The following is a 22,916-nucleotide window of genomic DNA, read 5'->3' as shown; positions in this document are numbered from 1 at the left end:
GTGTATCCTTCATGTTATATTATCATATTATGTAATATGGTACATGTATACATCACCTCTGTCATAGTTTTTACATCACGAAACAATGATACTTTGGCATGTATTTTCCAACACTTTTTTAGTGCTCCAAACGCTTATTCGATAAATTTCCTCGCTTTTTCTTGGACTCTATTGAATCATGATATTTGAGGGTCATCCTTACACGATGACGAATCGACAAGATAGTAGCAAAATTTGTATTTCATTTCTCGGAGAACAAATGACTAATCTCAAGCTGTACCGTCATATATTTTTCTTAATAATGGTGAATTATTGAGAATATTAAAGTTATTAATGAAACCGAGATTACCGTCATGTATTGAGATTTTTGTGTGTTGAAATGTGAAGGTTTATTTTTTTATTTTTTTTATTTTTATTTATAGTGGTTGATAAAAGTTAAAACTGGATTTTTTGATAAACGACTATATTTTTATAAAAAGTATACATCTAAAAAAAATGAATAAAAGCATTAAAAAGTCAAACATATCCCTTTTCACCCCACTTTCTCTCTCATCTCTCCTCTCGCTACTGCCCTGGCGGAGGCACCGACGGAGGCACCGCTGACGAGCCCCTTGATGAGCCCTTAGCGCAATCCAGACAGTGTTTGGCGAGGGTTACATGCGCTAGCAAGGTCATTGGTGACCCTACTCCCTGAAACCCTTAAAGAAGATATGAAAAAGAAAGAAAGATAAAAAAGAAAAAGTATAGTAGGAGAGTGAGGTATAAAGAAAAAAGTGATTGAACATTTTTAAGGAAATCTCTAATAAAGTCCTAATATTTTGTTTTTGTTTATGGTTTAATCCTAATATTTATTTTTTGAAATAGAAAATCCCGAGTATCTAATTTTATATGATAATTTGACATTTTATGTTGAAAAAAATAAAGAATGTTTCGTTAATTTGGGAAAAATATAAAATAACGAGAACTTTTCTTTTTTTAAAAAAATAAATATTGAGATTAAAACGTAAACTGGTCCAAAATATTAGGACTTTATCGGAGATATCTCAAAGTTTTGACAAAAAGTAGAAAAGTAGTTTTGTCATAAAACTTTCTGACATTTTTTTTAATTATCAAATTATCAAATTTTCTACTTTAGATAATTGTTAATTTATATATCTTTTGTATATTTAAAGCTTATAATTTCTACTAAAAATTTAAACCAATATAAACTTTGTTGATGTTAATTGTTTATTTGCATATTGTTTAAACATATATTCATTGTGTCTAACTTTTGTATATGGTGTACTATGTCTATAATTTGGTTAATTTTATTCATATGTTAGATTGATGATTATGAGTTTGGGAAGTTTAATCTTAGATGCTAATATGGTATATTTATTAATCCGATTCGATAACAAAACAAAAAATTATCCACTAATTTTGTCATTTCAACTACTTTGATCCCTTAGATAGTTTGAATTTTATATTCGCCACCTTAAAAAATCACAGCCTAATAACCTCCGTAAAATCACAGTTCAATTAAACATTTCTTGCCGTGTACATTCTATTTTAATAGGTTGTTGTAAGTCACGGAACCAATAACAAGATACGGAGAAGAAATTACATGGTACTCAAAACTGGGACCATATGTTTGTTTGAGAGGAAAAAATAAATTACATGGTAGTCAAAACTAGGAGCACAAGCATACACGGTATCCTACAATCTGTTGACTTTTGACTATTTACAAAACAGTCCCTCAACATTTTCTTTAAAGCAGACACACCCCAACCTTCTATTATCCATGTTTTTATAGGCCATTTTAGGAGCAACAATCGCCATCTGTGTGACTGTAATAGTATGCATTTGTATACGTAAATTCAAATGTTTGTGTCTATATTAATATATCAATGGACCTTTGTTGGATCAGTTCTATAAGACTATAACCATACTGACGTGCTAAACCTTAGACAACATATTCCAAGCTAGTTATCAGATTCAAGGATCATACATGATTTACTTTGGTCAACTCTTGGTTGCAAAAAATTTCAATTTTTTTTCTACTATATAGACACTAATAAAATTTGTCGGCTCCAGATAAATGCATATGTTTATAAACCTTTGTGACGATGAATACAAAAGTTTGTTATGGTTACACAGTCATTTCTTCATTTAATCACAATGTCCGAAGGGTGTGCAGATTCAGCTCGAACGAAACTAGAAGCAAGTAAAGACAAAGATGCAGTTTCCAAAGAAAAAGAAGCAGAAGGCATAGATGTGGTTTCAGAAGAAAAGCAAACTGAAGACAAGGATGAGGTTCCAACAAAAACAGTAACAAAAGAAACAGAAACTCAAGACGTCGACGCGGTTCCAGTTGAGAAAAATGGAAACGGCCAAGAGAGAATTCCAACAAAAACAAATATAAAAGGTGAAGGAACAGAAACTAAAGTTGATGAAAAGATCAAGAAGCAGTTATGCGAAGTTATTATGGACGGGAGTGTGTGGGATCTGCACGTAATACTATTTGGCAATAAACACGTACTAACACAGGAAATCAACAGTGATGGTAACATGCCACTTCATATAGCTGTCGGAATAGGTAAGAACCGTATGGTCAGTGAAATGTTACGGTTAATCAAAGTTGAACAATTACTTGAAATGAAAAATAAGAATGGAAGCACAGCCCTTCACATTGCTGCAATAGTCGGCAATACAGAAGCAGCAAAGCTCTTGATTAAAAGAAACATAAAGTTGTTGGTAACAAAAGACCTTAAAGGCGAAACACCTTTGGATAAAGCTTTTGACAATATGCATCTCGATACCGTTGAATATTTGTTGAAAGCCGCCAAGGGGGATGAGAAACCGGAGAAAAATACTTCTAGAATAGGCGTCGAACTTCTTGTTAATGCTGTTTCTTCAAAGCAGTATGGTGCGTAGCCAATATATATATATATATATATATATATATATATATATATATATATATATATATATATATATATATATATATATATATATATATATATACACACGCGCTCAAAAGGCTTACTTCTTTCAATATTTCATATTCTTTTGAATTTGCTTGCAGATTTAGCAATAAAGTTGGTCGAAGATTATCCTGAATTTGTTGTAGAGAATGATAATGTACTGATGGCAATAGCTAGAACCTTTCCCAGCGGGCTAGACTATGGAGAAACACTTATATATCCAGGTAAGTTTCTTTCTAATGTACCAGATATAGTTTCTTTTGTATTCTTTTTTCCCTTTTCTTGACTATCGCTTTTTCTCTTTCAGTTTTGGACAATATTTGTACAAAGATTGTGGAAAGAGCTAAGTGCCTGCTATTAATATTAGTAAGCCCATATTTCGTTTGCAAGCAAATCCTGGAGGACGAAAAAGTGATATATTTTATTTTACTACTGGTACTATTCATCATTTTAGGTGGTGAGCTGCTACTAACAAGTCCATACAACTCCAGAATTAAGCATATATTTGAACTCACAAAGTATACTGCATTTTTTTAAATAAACATTTTGTGTTTCTGCAGTTCCACTGCTCATGCTTATATGGATCTATGTGTTGATGCGCCTCCTCATATTGATTGTTTATTTCCCATTCTTTATGTTTTATTTCAGCTTGTGGAAGGTTGCAGCAATATTCGGTAAGAGCATACAAACTTAATCAACCCATTACTAATTAAGCTCGAGAGATATAATTTCTAATAGTATAAATTTAATGATTCTACTCCAACTGATTATTCTTGTAACTTGCATCAGTTGCACCAATTAAGCATATCGAGAAGAAAAAGAAGGAATGGGAAAGAGCAAAAGAAGTTCTAAAACTGGTATGTGAAGCAATAGAAAACTCGAAGATCGCTAATGCTCATTCTCACTATTACACCGGACCCATTCTAGAGGCTGCTCGTCAAAATGCTTATGAGGTTGTTGATGAGATTTTATCGAGATCCCCTGAAGCAATTCGGTATAAAGATGAACAAGGGTATGACATTATACAGTTAGCAGTAATACATCGTTCAGAAAAGATTTACAACCTTATTTATCTCATGGAGGAGCGTAAGAGCATTTATGGAACACTCGAAGATTCATCAAAGAACAATATGTTGCACTTGGCTGGAAGATTAGCTCCTTCCCAGAAGCTCAAACGCAGTATAGGTGCAGCATTTCAACTACAAAGAGAGCTTCAATGGCGAAAGGTACTACATCGTAAATAAATTGTAAAGAATTAATATTTTCATTGTATACATAGTAGCATAATCGAGTTAAATTAATTCTGAATAGGAAGTCAAGAAACTCGTATTTCCAGCATACATTACCAAAGAGAACATTTTTAAGGAGACACCAGATATGGTGTTCACACGGGAACATGAGAATTTGGTGAAGGAAGGAGAGAAGTGGATGAAAGCTGTAGCAGAATCATGCAGCATCACCGCAGGACTAATTACCACAATAGTGTTTGCAGCAGCCATTACGGTGCCAGGTGGAATCAATCAAGAATCAGGCATCCCTTTATTTATAGATAACACTGCCTTCACCATCTTTGCTGTAGCAGATGCCATGTCACTATTTGCATCCAGTACAGCATTACTAATGTTCTTGTCGATCCTCACCGGACGTTTTTCTGAGCAAGATTTCCTACACCGTTTGCCAAGAAGAATGATTATTGGTCTTGTCACCTTGCTCCTATCTACAACTGCAATGATGGTGGCCTTCGGCACAACATTGTACCTTGTCTTTTGTTATAAAAGACCATGGATGGTTGCTCCAATTTGTGTATTAGCTTTCCTCCCAATTGCAGCGTTTAGTACTCTTCAGATCCCCATTATAGTTGATCTATTTCGGTCGACATATGCACGCATCTTTGGCAAGCCAAGCAACAATAGCAGCATAGGATTTAATCCGAATGATATCCGGTTGTATTTTGGCAAGTGAAACTGAGCATGCATCTTGGAATTAAGCATTCTCTTTTACTTCCCAAAGGGTAAAACAATCATAACTTGACTATGTTGTTGTGTATGGCGAGATTTATGAATAGGATTCTAGTCTAATAGAAATCTTTCACACATTGCATGTCCTTTCAATTAGTGGTATTGATAGTTATAGTAACCCCTGTGAAAATCTTTAAGGATTGTCAATGAAAGGTAAAAACAATTGTTGGGAATCAGATAATTGGCTAAGTGTTGAAGTTGTAATATGGAGCATAATGCATGTCTTATTTGCAGGAGATTTATAGTGTAAGAATACTTAGAAAAGTTGGATTCATCGAGTTTTCGATGCTCCATATTCGTTGCAATTAGACATGACGTTTCATGTTCGATTTCTGCCAGGTGTTATTGGTTCTAACCAGCTATAAAAAATTCAGCCTACTTACCTAGCTGCATGAAAACCTCCATCAAACTGAAATTAAATCCATAATTGATTAGACCATATTTCTTTACACCATCCTTATACAGATTAATTATCATACAGTATTTCCATTGTCGACATTGATGGCTACTTTAAATATGAAGATCGATAACATAGTTAAGATCGATTGAATGTTTGAAGCTCCATCCCAAATTCATAATCACCAATTATGGATTCATTTGGTAACAAAATTGTTTATAGGAGAATAACTACATGTCTCCTTAGTTGAATGTAGGAGATGAACTATATTGTTTAGGAATCGATTAAGAATACAATAATCAGGTTTTGCTAATAGATTATGTAGAATATAAAACGACAAGATATCAAGTCGTGAATAACCATGTCGGAAGGAATGCAAATGAGTATTTTAGTAATTTAGTTAGTGAATAACCACAAGTAAAGAGTTCGATTGTCGGAAGGATTGCAAATGAGTATTTGGGTAATTTAGTTATAACCTAATTTAAAAAATATATATATTTGATTTTAAAAATAGATTAATTATGATTAAATTATATATTTCGGTATATATGTAAATTTTTTTGGCTTTATAAGGATATATATATATATATATATATATATATATATATATATATATATATGTACGTATATGTATATATGTTGGCGCATATTCCACTAAGGTTACCACGACGTGACAACATATGTGCCACGACGTGCCAAAGACAAATGAGCTAATCCCTAATTTTCGGACTTAAGGTCATATCTAAGAGAAGTGATGTGTAAGGTTTCCCTCACCCTCAACCTCCATCGCCTCCAAAGAATCCATGTGATATCCTAACCTCCTCCTTGCAAGTTTGAGCTCATTTTCATGATTTTGGTGTTCTTTGAGGGAAGAAGAAGAAGAATAAGTTTTTAGTGTAAGGGTCAAGCAAGAAACTCCATATTACCATTGGGATCACCATCCGAACCTTTGTAAGTTCCCTTTTTCAGATCTTGTTGGTTGGTTTCTTCGAGATCTAGTTTTACTGGCTTACCCTTCATGTTCTTGATGTTTAACAACAAGGAACGATGTCTATACAGATGACATTTTCAACCCCTGTTGTAACACCCCGTTTTGAAAAGTACTTCGGTTGTGGTTTCGAAGGCTCAGGGTATAACTGATTCGGTCTTTTATGGGTCTCAGGTTTTATTCTAAATGTTTTAAGGCTTGGGTGTGTAGTTAGGAGCGTAGGGCTGCTCGCCACCTTTTCGTGGGTATAAAGTTCGTCGGAAACAAGCTTAGAATAAAGGAATTATAGCACTTTGAAGTTATTGGCAATATTGGTCCTTAATGGAGAAAGATGGCAAGAATGGACCATGCATGCAAGGTGGTCAGCGCAAGAGTACGTCCAACGTAAGTTGGGGTACGACCAGCATAGAAGGGTTAAGTGATCGCGGGTGCGGAGGGGCGTACGCCCGGCGTACGAGAAGTACGCACAGCGTACGCTCAGAGTCCCCAAACTCTAATTTTTAGGGTATGCCACTATATAAAGAACATTATACTCTCAAGGACCAGCCTCCTTCTCATCTTTAGACAGCCTCCTCGAAACCCTAACCCTCCCTTGAGTGTTCTTGGAGCTTTGAAGGTCATTAGAGAACATTTTGGTGATTATGAAGCCATTTTCAAGCAAGTGAAGAGTATAGCAAGGTGGTAGATCAAAGGGGAAGTGGTAGATCCGAATTTGGGGTTCTATTTCAGATCACTTGGAGGTATAAAGTTTATAACGTTACCTAAGAGTGCTTAGATATAGTGTGGTTTAGTTTTGAAGTCATTTTGGTCCAAAGTTTGAAGCTTTATAGTCCAAATCTGATTTGTAGGCTAAGGGTTGCCACCCTTGGTGCTAAATGTCTCCCTAGGACAGAAAGTTGTCATCTTGGTGGTCTTAATGGGTTCATGCAAGAGTTGAGACCACTTTCATGGAAGTAGAATATCATTTTTTGGATTTTGGACTTGTTTGGGTTATGCAAAGTCACAAAGTCACAAAGTCAGTGACTTTATGGATTAACTCGTTGAAAAGGACTTGGATCTATGATTGTAGCTTCTGGATTTGAGTATTAAACACTTTATGGGAAAATGACTTAACAGGGGAGTACGCTGAGCGTACATGCAGGTAAGCCCAGCGTACGCACCATTTGGCTAGTACGCTTAGCGTACATAGGAGTACGCCCAACGTACTCAGTAGACATGGGTTTGGCTTGTTTTGGGCCTCAGTTTGGGCTATGCAAAGGATTTTGGTTCTTTGGGCCTTAGTGGGCCATCATAAGTCAGATAATGTGGGCCAAAAAGATGTTTGGGCTTTGGGTAAGGCCCATTAAATGGTTTGGGCCCAATTTAGCAAATTGGGCCATTAGTGGGCCACTAGTGGGCTTGGGAAGCCTACCTAGTGTTGGGCCATTTTTAGAACTTGGTTTGAGCCTTAGATATGGACCAAGTTGGACTAGGGGTAAAATGATCATTTTGTCCTAACGATGATTATTGATTTGGACTAAGTGATATTTTGGTATTGATAGCTCGGGGAGTCGAGGGATTAGCAGTTCGGGGATCTGCCAGCTAGCAGCGAGGGGTTATTCGCAGGATTCTATAGTCAGCTTGCGAGGCGAGTTTTCTCCAGTAGGAACGGGTCTAAGGCACCAATGCCAGCCCGTTTATGTATGTTAGTGTATACCGGATTTAGATCTAATGTCGGGGTTAGCCCGATGTAGTTTATATGTTTTGGATTTCGGTCCGATGCCGGGTGGTACCCGAGGCAGTAGTGTATGTTTAGTGATACTTGCTGTCTTTTTGATACTTGTATGTGCCTGGTAGAGAGATGAGTGTGGGCGGGGGACCATATCTCATCACTAGTTGAGTGTGGACGAGGTTCCATATCTCAATAGTAGCAGAGTAGGGGCGCGGCCCAAGATAGGCAGGCCCTTGAGACTAGCAGTTATAGTATATCGATTGTTCGTTATGTATTAGTTTGATTATATGTTATTATCTTATGTCTGAAGCGGGCGGGGCCCGGAGACAGGAGGGACCTAGTAGAAACAGATATGTATACGGAGCGGGGCTCGATGCCAGGCGGGGCCTGATGCCAGATTCGTCCAATGTCGGGCGGGGCCCGATGGGCCGATGTGGCGGGCTAGGCCCAATGTTTGCAGTACGTGATTATGTGTATGGTATGTGGTAGTATGGGGAACTCACTAAGCTTCGTGCTTACAGTTTTCAGTTTTGGTTTCAGGTACTTCTGGTAGCGGAGGGAGGAGCTCGGGATGACTACATGGCACACACCAAGAAGTTTTAGCCTGGGATGTTTACTCTGATTAAAAGATTATGTTTTGAGATGATACTCTGATTTGATATAACGATTTTGTTTATGAATGAAATGTTTGATAATTATGGTTTTTATTAATGATTTAAAACGAAATTTCGGACCGTATTTTTGGGATGTTTCAGCTATGCCGACGACATGTCTTCGGGACAACCTATACCGACGAAATGTCGTCGGTATAGAGCTGTCACACGGATCACCATTTTTTATCGCAACGACATGTCGTCGGGATAGCTCTCCACCAAACGATATCATTATTAGTTCTTGCACCAAGGAAAATAAATAAATCAAAATCAAAAAATTCGTAACATATACCGACGACATGTCGTCGGGATAGCTCTCCACCAAATGACATCGTTAGTAATTCTTGCACCAAGGAAAATAAATAAATCAAAATTTAAAAATTCATAACCTACACCGACGACATGTCGTCGGCATAGGTTTTCAGTCTACCGCCAAAATGTTTTTCATTCCCGCTGCACCTATGGAGACGACAAGTCGTTGGAATATAGTCCCAGGTCAATGCTATTTGGTCAAAGTAAACATAACACTATACCGACGAGATGTCGTCGGCCCAACAAAATTTTTACCGACGACAACTGTCGTTGGAATAGATGTCGTCAGGACAGATGTTTATTCTTTAGTGTTTGGAGTGGATGGATTCAATAATGTTTGCAAATTTATTGATCATTGGGATCCCAAGGTGGTTTGATGCTCCAGATCTGATGAATTTAACAACTTTGAGTCCATGCATGGAGTTTAACCCTATTTATAACCATTTTTGACATAGTTGGATGAAGTACATACATGTCCATAAATTTTGGATTTTTATAGGCCATTTTGGGAGCAACAATCGTCATCTGTGTGATTGTAATTGTATGCATTTGTATAAGTAGATTCAAATGTTTGTGTCTATATTAATATCTCAATGGACTTTTGTTGGATCAGTTCTATAAGATTATAACCATACTGTCCAGCTAAAGCTTAGACAACATATTCCAAGCTAGTTATCAGATTTAAGGATCATACAGGATTTACTATGGTGCCCGTAGCACCGGCAACACCTATTTTTTCAGACGCAGTGCGAAAAATTTCAAATTTTTTTTTCTAATATCTAGACACTAATAAAATTTGTCTGCTCCAGATAAATGCATACGTTTATAAACCTTTGTGAAGATGAATACAAAAGTTTGCTATCGTTACACACTGATTTCCTCATTTAATCACAATCTCAGAAGGATGTGCAGATTCAGCTCGAACGAAACTAGAAGCAAGTAAAGACAAAGATGCAGTTCCCAAAGAAAAAGAAGCAGAAGGCATAGATGTGGTTTCAGAAGAAAAGCAAACTGAAGACAAGGATGAGGTTCCAACAAAAACAGTAACAAAAGAAACAGAAACTCAAGACGACGTGGTTCCAGTTGAGGAAAATGGAAATGGCCAAGAGAGAATTCCAACAATAACAAATATAAAAGGTGAAGGAACAGAAACCAAAGGTGATGAAAAGATCAAGAAGCAGTTATGCGAAGTTATTATGGACGGGAGTGTGTGGGATCTGCACGTAATACTATTTGGCAATAAACACGTACTAACACAAGAAATCAACAGTGATGGTAACATGCCACTTCATATAGCTGTCGGAATAGGTAAGAACCGTATGGTCAGTGAAATGTTACGGTTAATCAAAGTTGAACATTTACTTGAAATGAAAAATAAGAATGGAAGCACAGCCCTTCACATTGCTGCAATAGTCGGCAACACAGAAGCAGCAAAGTTCTTGATTATAAGAAACAGAGAGTTGTTGGTAACAGAAGACAATAAATGTGAAACACCTTTGGATAAAGCTTTTGACAATATGCATCTCGATACCGTTGAATATTTGTTGAAAGCCACCAAGGGGAATGGGAAACCGGAGAAAATACTTCTTTAGATGATTTTGTTAACCCTGGAGTAAAAATAGGCGTCGAACTTCTTGTTAATGCTGTTTCTTCAAAGCAGTATGGTGCGTTAGCCAATATATATATATATATATATATATATATATATATATATATATATATATATATATATATATATATATATATATATATATATATATATAGGTAAGTTCAATTGAGAAAATAAAAAAGTTGAGAATGGGGGAAACATTCTCAGCCAATCATTTATCTAACATGTTCAAATTAAAAAAAATGCGCGTGTCCATTTTCATTAAGGGTATCTTTGTAAATTAACAACTTTTTTACATAGAACTTACTGTTCGTTGTTATCAGTTTCCAATTTGATGATATCTTTAGCTCGTTTGAATCGGATATGAGGAATTCATTATCAAGATTATTTTCTTTATATAGCTCGTTAGCAATTATACGTATTCATTCCATTAATCGTGAAGTTTCGCATCTGTGTTTCAGTTTTCTACTTCGTATTCAGTTTCCGATTTGATCAGGTATGTATATCGTTTGAATCGGATAGATCGGAGTTCATTATCAAGATTATTGCTTTTTATAATTTGTTTGGAATTACGCTTATTATCTTCGTTTTGGAGTTGTTTCATCGGAGTTCATTATCAAGATTATCAAGTTTCGAATATGTATTTGAGTTATTTCATCGGATTTTTGTTAAGTAGTTTGAGATATTTATTTCCAATCGGAGTTGATTTAATTTTTAATCGGATATATCGTTGTAGTTTTTACGCTCTGTACTGAGAGAGATTGCTTAATTACATCATCTGATCATATATGATTTAAGTTTCTTTCAGATATTCTGTACGTTGAGGTGAGATATATTCGAAATTAACCAGGTTTTCATCTTTACGACTTTTTTTGTGAGATATATTCGATATTAAGATTGTTTTTGTTTATTTATATAGATCATTTGGTGTATTATGTCGAATTCTAGTGTTATTGATGGTGATTTGTATTCTTCTATGAGCGAGAGTGAATAAGAAGATGTTGAGAACTCATATTTTGAACGTATCAGTTATTGAATTATTTTGTTGTTTTTAATTTTGTTGATTATCATTTATTTACATATGAATATGTTAATATGAATAAATTGTTGTCTTATTCATATATGAATAAACGTGTGATAATTGTAATTTCGAATTTATTATTTTTTTCGTTTTATTCATATATGAATAAGTTATGTTTTATTTTATATATTTTGAATCCTCATGAATTTTATGTATTCATATATGAATGTTGTATTCATATATGAATGTTTTTTGTTTTATTTATATGAGTTTCATGTATTCATATATATTATTGTTTTATTCATGCATTATTATTTTAGGTGGTGAATCTTCAAGTTCAATACATGATGCGTAATATTGTGATGATATAATTGGAGAACATGTCTATAAGCCAGATGTACCTGTTCAACTTATTCCATTTAAGGGTTTAATCTTCAAATCATTAAAGTTGGCTATCAAAATGTATTCTAAGTATGCTGAAATTGGTGGTTTTGATGTTAGACTGAGCACACAGTCCAGGTTTGATAACAAGATTATAAAGAAGAAACATGTTATATGTAATCGTGGTGGTAAACAGAAAAAGAAATCTTGTGACATATTAGGTACAAGTGGTGTTAGGAGGAAACGAAATTCAAATTCAAGAGCTATTGGTTGTCAAGCAAAGATTATATTTGAATCTGTGTATGGAACTCCAGATTATAAAGTTTTTCAGTTTGATGAACTTCACAACCATCCACTTGAGAAGAGAAGCGATTTAAAAAAAGTGAGACAAATGTCATATTCAGAAAAAGAGTTTATTGTGCGTGCTTCCACATCAAAAATAGGTCCAACTATGGCTCATAAGTTGAGGGCACGTTTGAGAGGTGGGTATGAGTTTGTAAAGCCCAAAGTAGTTGACTATAAAAATTTAAGGAGAGATATCAACAGGGTTATAGGTTATAAAGATGCCCAAATGATAGTAAACACAATGAATGACCGTCGAGCTCACTATCTAAATTACTCATTTGAGTTTAATTGTCAAGATGATGTTTTGGACTGTATGTTTTGGGCTGATGAAATGGAGAAGGCATATTATGCTGAATTTGGTGATGTTATCTCGTTTGATGCGACTTTTTTTTAACAAACAAGTAAGTTATTTTATCTACTTTTGTTTATAGCTTATTCATATATATGAATATTTTTATATTCACTTATTAATACATCAAAAATTGACTTTAATGAACAATTTTTTTGTGTGTTAGGTATCGAATGGTTTTTGTTCCTTTTACTACTATTGACCATCATAAAAAATCGGTTAGTGTTGGATCTGGGTTGCTAAGCAATGAAAGCATTGAGTCTTACTCTTGGTTGCTTAAAGCATTTCTTAAAACTCATGGGAAAGAACCAACACTTGTTTTAACCGATCAAGATGCTGCAATAAAACAAGCTGTTGAGAATGTGTTTCGTAATTCAAAGCACCGATTATGTATGTGGCATATAATGAAAAAGTTGAAAAAAAGGTATTATTTTAATATATTTCAAATATATTACTTATTAGTATATTCATTTATGAATATTGATTGTTATTTTACTTATTATTATTGATTCATTTATGAATATTTTTGTTTTAATACAGATATCAGATGATTTATTTACGAACGCATACTTTAGAAAAAGGTTTTCGAAGCTTGTTTGGGACATTAATATGAAACCTGATGTTTTTGAGGTGAAGTGGGGTTTGCTTATGAAGGAATTCAATCTTGAAGACACAAGATGGTTTAAAGACATGTTTACAATACATGATTCATGGATACCTGGATATTTTAGTGATATTCCAATGTGTGGTTTGATGAAGACTACATCGAGGTCAGAGAGTATGAATTCATTCTTTAATACATACTCAGAAAGTGGGAACTTACTTTTGAATTTCATGATGAATTACGACACTGTCATTCAAAAGCAAAGGAATACTCAACGAGAGCTTGATAAGGCATCAAAGAAAGCATCATATAAAATGCAAACACCTCGAGAAATAGAACTGCAAGCATCAAAGGTTTATACAAGTATATTATTTTTTGAGGTGCAAAAAGAAATATATAAAGCATGTTTTTTCTGTACATACTCATATGTCGGTATTGAAGATGGTTGGGAAGTGTACATTGTGCAGCACAACAACAGTAAAAGTGATTTTAAAAATGAATTTAAGGTAATTTTACTAGTTTTTTTTTATGAAAAATGTAATAATATTCATATATAAATATGAGAATATTCATATATGAATATCAATATTCATATATGAATACGAGTAAATTACTGAAATCGTCCCTGTGGTTTGGTCAAAATTGCACGTTTGGTCCCTAACTTTTTTTTTGCACTCGGGTCGTCCCTGTGGTTTGATTTTGTTGTGTTTTTCGTCCCTATGGTTTGGTAAAAGTTGCATGTTTGGTCCCTAACTTTATGTATGTAAGGGACGAAAAATGCAACAAAATCAAACCACAGGGACGAAAAATGCAACAAAATCAAACCACAGGGACGATCCGAGTGCAAAAAAAAAGTTAAGGACCAAACGTACAATTTTGACCAAACCACAGGGACGATTTCAGTAATTTACTCTATGAATATCAATATTCATATATGAATATATGAATATTATATGAATATATGAATATATGAGTGTTGATATGAGTATTCTTATATGAATGTAAATGTGTAAATTTTGTTTTTGTATCAGGTTGAAATAAAAGCTGAAGAGAAAGAAATAAATTGCAATTGTGAACATTTTAAGCGTATGAGTGTTTTATGCAGACATGCTTTTACAATAATGATGAGATGTGGTGTTAAAGAAATTCCTGAAAGGTACATTTTGAAGAGATGGAGAAAGGATGTGATATCAAGAAATTATCGTTTTAGTTCTGTTTAATCCGATTCAGGTGATTGTGAGAATGTAAAGCTAGTCAATGATTCATATTATAGTTTTGAATCATGTTTGGATATTGTAAGAGATGACAAAAAGAGATTGCCTTTGTTTGCTGAGAAACAACAAATGTTGTTGAAGGAATCTGAGAGTGATTATATTTCTCCTGGATTGAAAAGCAAGACAGATGGTGAAGTCGTATGCAAGCTTTTGGGTGTTACTATTCCTATTCCAGAAGAGATTAATATTCATGTTCCTGAAGTTCAAAGCAATAAAGGTTCTGGAATCAAGAAAAGAATTCCAAGTGCATGTGAAGTAGCATATGAAAATTCTAAAAAAGTACATAGAATGTGTTCAGGATGTGGAAAACGAGTTCCACACAATTTACGTACTTGTCCAGAAAGAGTTGGAGCCGTTAAATCAGCAAAAGACAGTTAGGGATTTTTTAGTTTTTTTTAGTTTTTTTTTTTTTTTTTTTTTTTTTTTTTTTTTTTTTATGTTTTTTGGTTTTATTCATTTATGAATATATGCAGATAAAAACAATAAACAATAATATTCATGTATGAATAATACACATTTATATTGATATGGTAAATTGATATGTTGATATTTGTTTTGTAAATTACTATAAAATAAGTTATATTGATATTGTAAATTATTTATAAATGAATACAAATATGTGAAATTTGTTATACTAATAAATAAGTAATATTCATATCTGAACTTTTTTATGTTAATATCTGAACTTTGTTATACTAACATATTACTTTGAACTTATTCATAAATGAATATATCATATTCGTATTCATTTATTAATAAATAAAAATAAAGTTTGAAAATATTTGAATATAAAAAAATGACATAAATAAGCAAACTTGTTTCTACTAATAAGTTAGTTATTTTCATATTTGAAATTTGTTATATTCATATATGAACTTTGTTATACTGACATATTACTCCTAATTTAATCATAAATGAATATATCATATTCGTATTCATTTATGAATAAACATAAATAAACTTTGAAAATATTTAAATATAAAAAACTGACAGGAATAAGCGAAGTTGTTTCTATTACATAATCATTCAACACAAGATAATAAAGGCTGTTCATAAGCATTTCACAAAATATTAAAACGATGTTCAATAACATTTAACAAACCATTTAAAACTTGTTTCGCAGAATCATCATACATGTACTTCAAATCCATTCATCTTCAACACAAACTGTTCTATAGCATCACACTTCAACATTCTTTCATCTTCACAAGCAATCATCAATATTCTTTTAACCTTTTTTGAATTGTTTGCATAGCCTTGTATGCATGATTAGTACACACTTTGAATTCAACTTTTTGATATTTTTCAGTAAGATCCAACACCTTAGCCTTCAACATGTTAATTTCAGAAGTTAGCATTATGTGTGCATATCTTTGCCTGAGCTTCTCTAAAGTAGTTTGTTGAACTGCACTTTCTTTATGAAGACCTGGTTTCCACTTTGAGACTGGTTGTCCCATATAGGTCTCCATATGTCTCATTGCAAAGACCCCACAATCAACTTTGTTTTTAACTGTTCTCCATGACATTTGAAGTCGTTGGGGTTTGATACTTTCTTTTGAGATTGCATTTGCTCTTGGATGGTTTATTTCTTTAAAGTATCTCACAAACAAATTTTTCTGATCATTAAATAAAATAAAAGTTATATATGTAATAATTTGGTTCTTTTATGTTGTTGTGAATTGGGTACACACCAAAGGTTTCAATATTACTCCGTATTTCCCTTCATAATCCCCCTCAACTGCACTATTGTCTAGAATTTCAATTGATGGTTTCTTTAAGTTGAAGACAATCACAAAAATGTGAGCACTTCTAACAACTGGAAAGAATACCTGCTTTTATGTATATAATGGTAAGTATTTTGTTGATAAAATATATATAAAAAAACAACTTTAATTAACATACCATGTCAATATCTTTTATGTTCAAGCTTTTTTTGTACCCATTGGTACTGTCATGAAAGTTCTCCTTGAATTTTTCATACTTTCTTTCATCAGACAATGTTGAAGTTAGATAAGCAGTCTGTAACCTATATAATCATATGTGAATTCCAGTTGAATATATATAATTATGTTAAAGAATACATCATATTTGTATAATCATATGTGAATTTTAGCTGTAAAAAATATAATATTCATAAATGAATACATCATATTGGTGTATTCATTTATCAATAAGGAAGGAATTAAGGTTGGAACATAAACTTACAGAAACTCCAACTTTCAAGAAGAGTCTGTATGGTGAATTTTCAAAATCCCTTTCTAGTTCTTGGTGGTTAAGTAAATCAGACCAAGTGTCTAAAACTTCTCCAAAAATCTCTGTGTTTGCATATAGACTTTCCATAACTGCTCTTTCTGTTATCTGACCATATTTTGTCTGGACAACCACATCTCTGCAAATATATAATCAAAATGTCATAGATTATTATCTATATAATAATCATATATGAATGTATATAAAATAAAGTTACTTACGATGTATTGCCTTGTAAGTTGAACAACCATTCACAGACAATACTCTCCTGATGTGTCAGTTTGGGTTTTGTGTCTGTTATTCTGCATTTGAAAGGTGATTTGAAAGCATCAACAAGCTTCTTCTCTCTTGGTTGATCCAGATCATGCTTTGATGGTCCTACTTCTGTAGGAATTGATATAGAGATTGGATTTGGATTAAGAACATTTTTCTTTGCTAATCTGATAACAACCTTCTGATGGTCGTCTTTGATTTGTTTCTTTGTAAGTGGTTTTTTTGGTGAAGATTCATTAGATTTTTTACTTGAAGTTTGATCTGAATCTTGACTGAGACCTAGACTAAAGCTTGGATGAGTATCTGCATGCCAGGAGATTTATCATATAAATAGTTGTAAGTTAATTATAATATTTGAGTTTATATTTTGAAATGTTTATCCAAATTGTTACCTCCTTTATTTCCTTTTGTCTTGTCAGCTTTTTCTCCATTCTTGTTTTCATTTTCTGACTTTTTCTTTCCTAAAAGATAAAGAACTTTGATTAAGTAATTCATATGTGAATAAGTAATGTATTCATTTATGAATAAGTAATGCATATCATTATTTATGAATAAGAAATATTAATTTTTTTTTTATATTGCGTTATTTATTTGTGAATAATAAAACTTATTATATTCATTTATTAGTGATTCAACTATTTACCTTTATCTTCTGCATTTCCTTTCTCAGTTTCTGTATGTTTATCTTCACCTCCATCTTTCGTGTTCTTAGCTTCTGTTCCTCCTTTATTTCTATCTTCAGAGTTTTCCTTGCCTGAAACATATACATCATATATGAATATTTTTTATTTTTTATTCATTTATATAGTGTATTATTCACTTATGAATAAACAATGTTATTAAAAAAATCAATATAAACATTGTAATATATTTTAAATCATTCATTTACCTGTATCATCTCCCTTTGTTTTTTCAACTTTTGTTCCTTGTTCATGTACACCTTCTGATTTTTCCTTTTCTGCAAGAGTATTAGTTTTACCTGTACTCATTGGTGACCCTGGTCAAAATTTAATAAGCAAAATTGTTATTGTGTATTAATATTTTTATATATTTTTTTAAAATAAAAGTAAGACAAAATTTACCTATATCAATATTATCGAAAATAGTTTTCATTTCAGGGTGATTCCAGATTTCATCTTCTTGACTATTTAAACTTGAAATTCCAATTCCAAGGACATTGTCCACAATGTTGACAACAACTTTATCCAACAAATTTTCATTTTCAGTTTGTTGAATAGTCTCTTCATGATTATTTGTTTCTTCATTATTGTGACCACCGTCAATTTTGGCCAAGTCAAAGTCAACTAAAGTCAACAAGTCAAACCGGTCAACTCATCTAACCCTTGTATATTAGGGTTTCCATTATGTTTCTTATTGAACAACTCACAATCTTAATACAAAGTATCACTTAGAGTTTTCATGTGTTCGGAAATTCTAAACCCTAATCAGGGCAAGTGATGAAACTACTCGATAAAACATTATTCCATACCCCTCGAGAGTGTATAACATTCATAACGAGACTTAACAAGATGTACAAACCTTGCGTTACGAAGCCAAACACTTAAAAAGGTCGCAAACGAGATATCTCTCAAATCTCTCCCAAATCTCTCCAGGTATGAGAAATCTCTCCCAAATCTCTCTCAAAATCTCTTTTAACTTTTTATAATCTTTCGGGTCATCCCGACACTTAAACGGGTCAAAAACCGCTTGAAACGGGGTAATATTTGGTAAAACAGCCTTAATAGACCGAAGCCTCCCTTTAGGAAGCGAACCCTCTTAGGACCAAAGGTCCCCTATAGGGACCGAACTTGCTAAGAACCGAAGTGCTTGAACCGAACCCGAAGCTGGAAGAGCCGAACCCGAACCTCGCATAGGACCGAACCCGAAGGTCCTCTTGGACCGAACCCTCCTTTCGCATTCGCTCCATTTCGTCCAGTTCGCCTTCGGGCCCAGCAGCATCAGGGACCGAAGCTCGGCCTAGTACCGAGAAGCCTCGCAGGTTCGCCATTTTCACCCGGTTTTCGACTACAACTTCATTTTAGGCCCGTTTTACATAATTTTAACGCGGGATTTTCACCCAAAATTATATTTTAACATATAAGACCCCTAAATTCATAATTAATCACGTTTATGAGTGTAAATCTTAGCCAAGATTAGTGGGTAGGATATTTTGGGTGGAGTGTTGACTTTGCTTTAGTGTATGACACAAGCAACCACCCATGCCCACTCCATGACCAGCCTTTGTCCTTCCACCATACCTGGTCATTTCATTGTCCTTTTCCCCCTCTTTCCAGCCATGTACTTTGACTCAAGGGTAGAAAAACCCTTATCTCTCCTCCCATTCACTCACACTTCACCAAGAAGCAAAAACTCATTCTCTCTCACTTCTCTCTCTAAATTTTGAGATTTCATGGCTGATTTTCAAGTTCTTCATCTACCTTGGTAAGTAAATCTCTTCCCACACTTGATTTCCTTACACTTCTTCACTCAAATCATGAGTTCCTTACACAAATATCGTCATATTTGTTGTTAGATCTTCGAATCTTCAAGCATCATCTCAGTGTTCTTGAGTTGAACACTTCTTTTCTCCATCATCCATCTACTGAAATCACTCAAGGTGAGTTCATACCCCTATCTTTTCATGTTTTTCTTAAGTTTTAAGGGGGGGGGGGGGAATACAAGTTAAAACACCAAGAACACAAATAAACTCATTTAACAGCTTTCATCAGAAAAGTTTAACTCCATTCACGGACTGTTTTGGTCAACTTAAACATTTTAGTTTTCAAAACTGTATTAGTTGCAAATAGTTTAGGTTCATACCTTTAAAATTACTATTTGCACATCACCATATGATTTTTCTACGATTTATGGTGATTTTTACAAAACTGACTATCATTTCAGAAATGAATTCGGACCAGTCTTTGAATATGAACATTTTAACACAAGTTAAAGACTTCTAAAAATCATAATAAAAATTATGAATAAACTAGACACATTTTAAGAACTCTCAGAATTTATGGATTCAGTTGTAGACTTCGTGTGATTTTTCTATGATTTTTCTAAAACAGTGCAGAAAGGTTAAAAACTAGTTAACAGCTTATAACTTTCATAACACTTTGTATTATGTTGAGCAAAGTGTATAACAATAAGTTCTAAATATTGAATTTATTTTCTTGTTAGTTTATCATAATAAACTGAAATTTAGTCATTCATGATAAGATTCTTCATTTATTTCGAACACATATAATAAGCTATAATAAGCATAGTTTATGGATTTTTATTACATGAGAAAGGTTTTACTCTCAAAACAAATGGGTTTTTCATATACTACATAATAGTAATAGTTTATGGATTCATAGCACTAATGTATTTTCATAAAAGGGGTTCTTTTACATTACAAACGTTTTGGATAAACTATAATAGGTATAGTTTATGTATCATTTACATTTCAAACTCATTTACCAAAGGTTTTCAGTTCAGTTCACGTAAATCTGTTAATGAATAAATTTGTGAGATATTCGCTTCGTGTTACCTTCGTAGTAACAAAGTCAGAAGTCCTGTAAATTGTAACCAGAGTCTCTTGTAGGGAGAGCGTGATAGTTGTGTATAGATCTATATTGGGTCTGGCAAGCCCGCACCTGAGCTGCATGCAATAGCTAGACCGACAGGTCTGAGGTGACAAGTGTCATTTAACTTGCGACGCCTGAAGAACGTCGTATTACGAGGCCGTCTGAGTCTTAGCATGGTTATAATAGCTCACATATGGTATTAACAAATCATAAGATTTACGGGTTTTACTTTTAAATTAACGAGTTATGTCAATTTAACTCACATGAATTACTTTAAGTATGGAAAAATACTTGTATACTTTCGGTCTTAGGATTAAAGACAACACATAACACATAAAGTTTACGAGATTTTTCTCAAATCAAAAAGGGTTTTATGCCGATTTAAAATGACTTTTATATCTTTAAGTATGAAAAAATACTTGTTTATTTTCGGTCCTGGGATTTAGGACTACACAACTTTTATAAGGAAAATATTGGATTTTCTTTGGAAACATATTTCTGTTAAACTTCATTTCATCTAGAATTGTTAGACTTCAGCTATAATCGCTAAGTGTATATGCTAGGGTTATATAAGAATCTAGTCACAATCGACTTAGAATTGGTGGGCCCGCCTCATCTCCTGTTCCTTGTTTGGTTATGGAGCTAGGACAGACCCATTATATTCAACGGTTTATTTAACTTAAATTTTATATAACTTATATATGCTGGGCGATTATAGAAGGAATCTATGGGTCCTTCTAGGGTTCATTATCGCATAACATAGAAGTATTCATTCCACACTTAATAAAGAAAATATTGGGTTTTCTGGAAACATACTTTGTCGCTTTTACAAGGAAAACGGTTTCTTTCTCAAACAAAACTCTTATGAACTCACCAACTTAATTGTTAACACTTTTTCAAAACTACTTGTATATTTAGGAAATCAGTGAAACAGGAAAACCAACAGCATTTTGAGGATGGGACGATAAATCGTCAAACAGTTCATTTTGTCATCATAATGTAATTGATTTTGAAACATGTAAACTTATTCTATGGTATAACCTTTTCAATTATATTTATGATGGTTGTATTTACTTTGAGCACTATTATACTCGTTGTTGTGATACTTTACATGAAGTCCTCCACCCCGGGACGTTTCCGCCATCCTTTGTTTGGGGGTGTGACAGATTGGTATCAGAGCCTTGTTTATAGTGAACTAAGTATATCGAACCACATAAGATATACAAACTATAAATGCATTGGGACTAAGGTCTCTGATTTATCATTTTCAAATAACTATACTTTTAGAAATAAATAAGTTTCATGTTAAAAGTATACATGCATGCATACATACTAAGGACAGCATCATACTAGAACAAAACAAAAGTAATGATTGTTGAATGACACAAGTAGGCTTGGGGATGCATAGTCAGGTCTGGGAATGACATAGCCTGATCAACTATGTCTAACCCAGAAGTGATTAGCATATGCCCGGGAATGGTTGTGGTGTTGCAACAAGTCTAAAAACTTACCAATTCTATCTACAAACAAACATTGAAAAGCATAAGTCAAACATTAAAATACTATAGGAGTATTTTGTGATACTATAACCAACTTATGTGAAAACTAAAGACCCCTATTTGTAGGTCTATAATGACTAAGTGCATACGCTAAGGTTATATATAATTAAATATATTATAGACTCAGAATCTATGACTATTGCTCTACTTCATGTTCCTTGTTTGGTTGTGGACTTAGAGTAGAGTCATTTATTCGAAGGTCTATTCTATCTCAGATTATGTATAACTGGTATGCACTATGTGATTATAGACATGACTGATAAGGATCACCCCCTATAAGTAATTATTGGATTAGACGTCTATTAATTATCTCTTCCACCCCTATTCTCGCACGGACATCACGACAAGATCTTACATATCAGGAGACCCCTACTTTCCGAACCCGGAGAGTTAGTGAGTGATGAGGAAAAGAGTCGGAGGTGGAGCCATAGGTCGACAACTCTCCTCACATAGCCTGGGCTCTCGCGAACCATCTCGACTCCATCGAGCCTGTGCCTCGTTGGGCAGCATTGACCGAGGAATGGAGTCGCCATCAGCAACAACAAATCACCATTTGGGGACGTATTATCGTATGCAGAGTTCATTTTACTCACAAGACCTTGTAGATTAGGTCTATGAGTATGCGTTGGTGTTACTCCCC

The 22,916-nt window shown here is 33.8% G+C and overlaps 2 protein-coding genes across 2 annotated transcripts; both read left to right on the top strand.

Annotated features, from left to right (window-relative positions):
• The first annotated feature begins 2,157 nt into the window (after nucleotides 1–2,157).
• LOC145126992 (uncharacterized) lies at nucleotides 2,158–5,097 on the top strand. The gene is made up of 6 exons (XM_079062250.1): nucleotides 2,158–2,905; nucleotides 3,065–3,187; nucleotides 3,271–3,420; nucleotides 3,524–3,637; nucleotides 3,753–4,189; nucleotides 4,275–5,097. The coding sequence occupies exons 1-6, from the start codon at nucleotides 2,158–2,160 to the stop codon at nucleotides 4,923–4,925; spliced, it is 2,223 nt and encodes a 740-aa protein (XP_078918376.1). The 3' UTR covers nucleotides 4,926–5,097.
• Nucleotides 5,098–12,132: 7,035 nt separating this feature from the next.
• LOC145126991 (protein FAR-RED IMPAIRED RESPONSE 1-like) lies at nucleotides 12,133–15,003 on the top strand. Its single transcript, XM_079062249.1, has 5 exons — nucleotides 12,133–12,770; nucleotides 12,914–13,109; nucleotides 13,288–13,704; nucleotides 14,383–14,507; nucleotides 14,625–15,003. The coding sequence occupies exons 1-5, from the start codon at nucleotides 12,133–12,135 to the stop codon at nucleotides 15,001–15,003; spliced, it is 1,755 nt and encodes a 584-aa protein (XP_078918375.1).
• Nucleotides 15,004–22,916: the final 7,913 nt, after the last annotated feature.

The sequence above is a fragment of the Lactuca virosa genome, chromosome 7 (genome assembly GCF_052849685.1).
Source record: "Lactuca virosa cultivar CGN04683 chromosome 7, Lactuca_virosa_CGN04683_v6, whole genome shotgun sequence".
Classification (NCBI taxonomy): domain Eukaryota; kingdom Viridiplantae; phylum Streptophyta; class Magnoliopsida; order Asterales; family Asteraceae; genus Lactuca; species Lactuca virosa.
The sequence above is the reverse complement of the archived record's forward strand: the minus strand, read 5'-3'. Positions and strand labels throughout refer to the sequence as shown.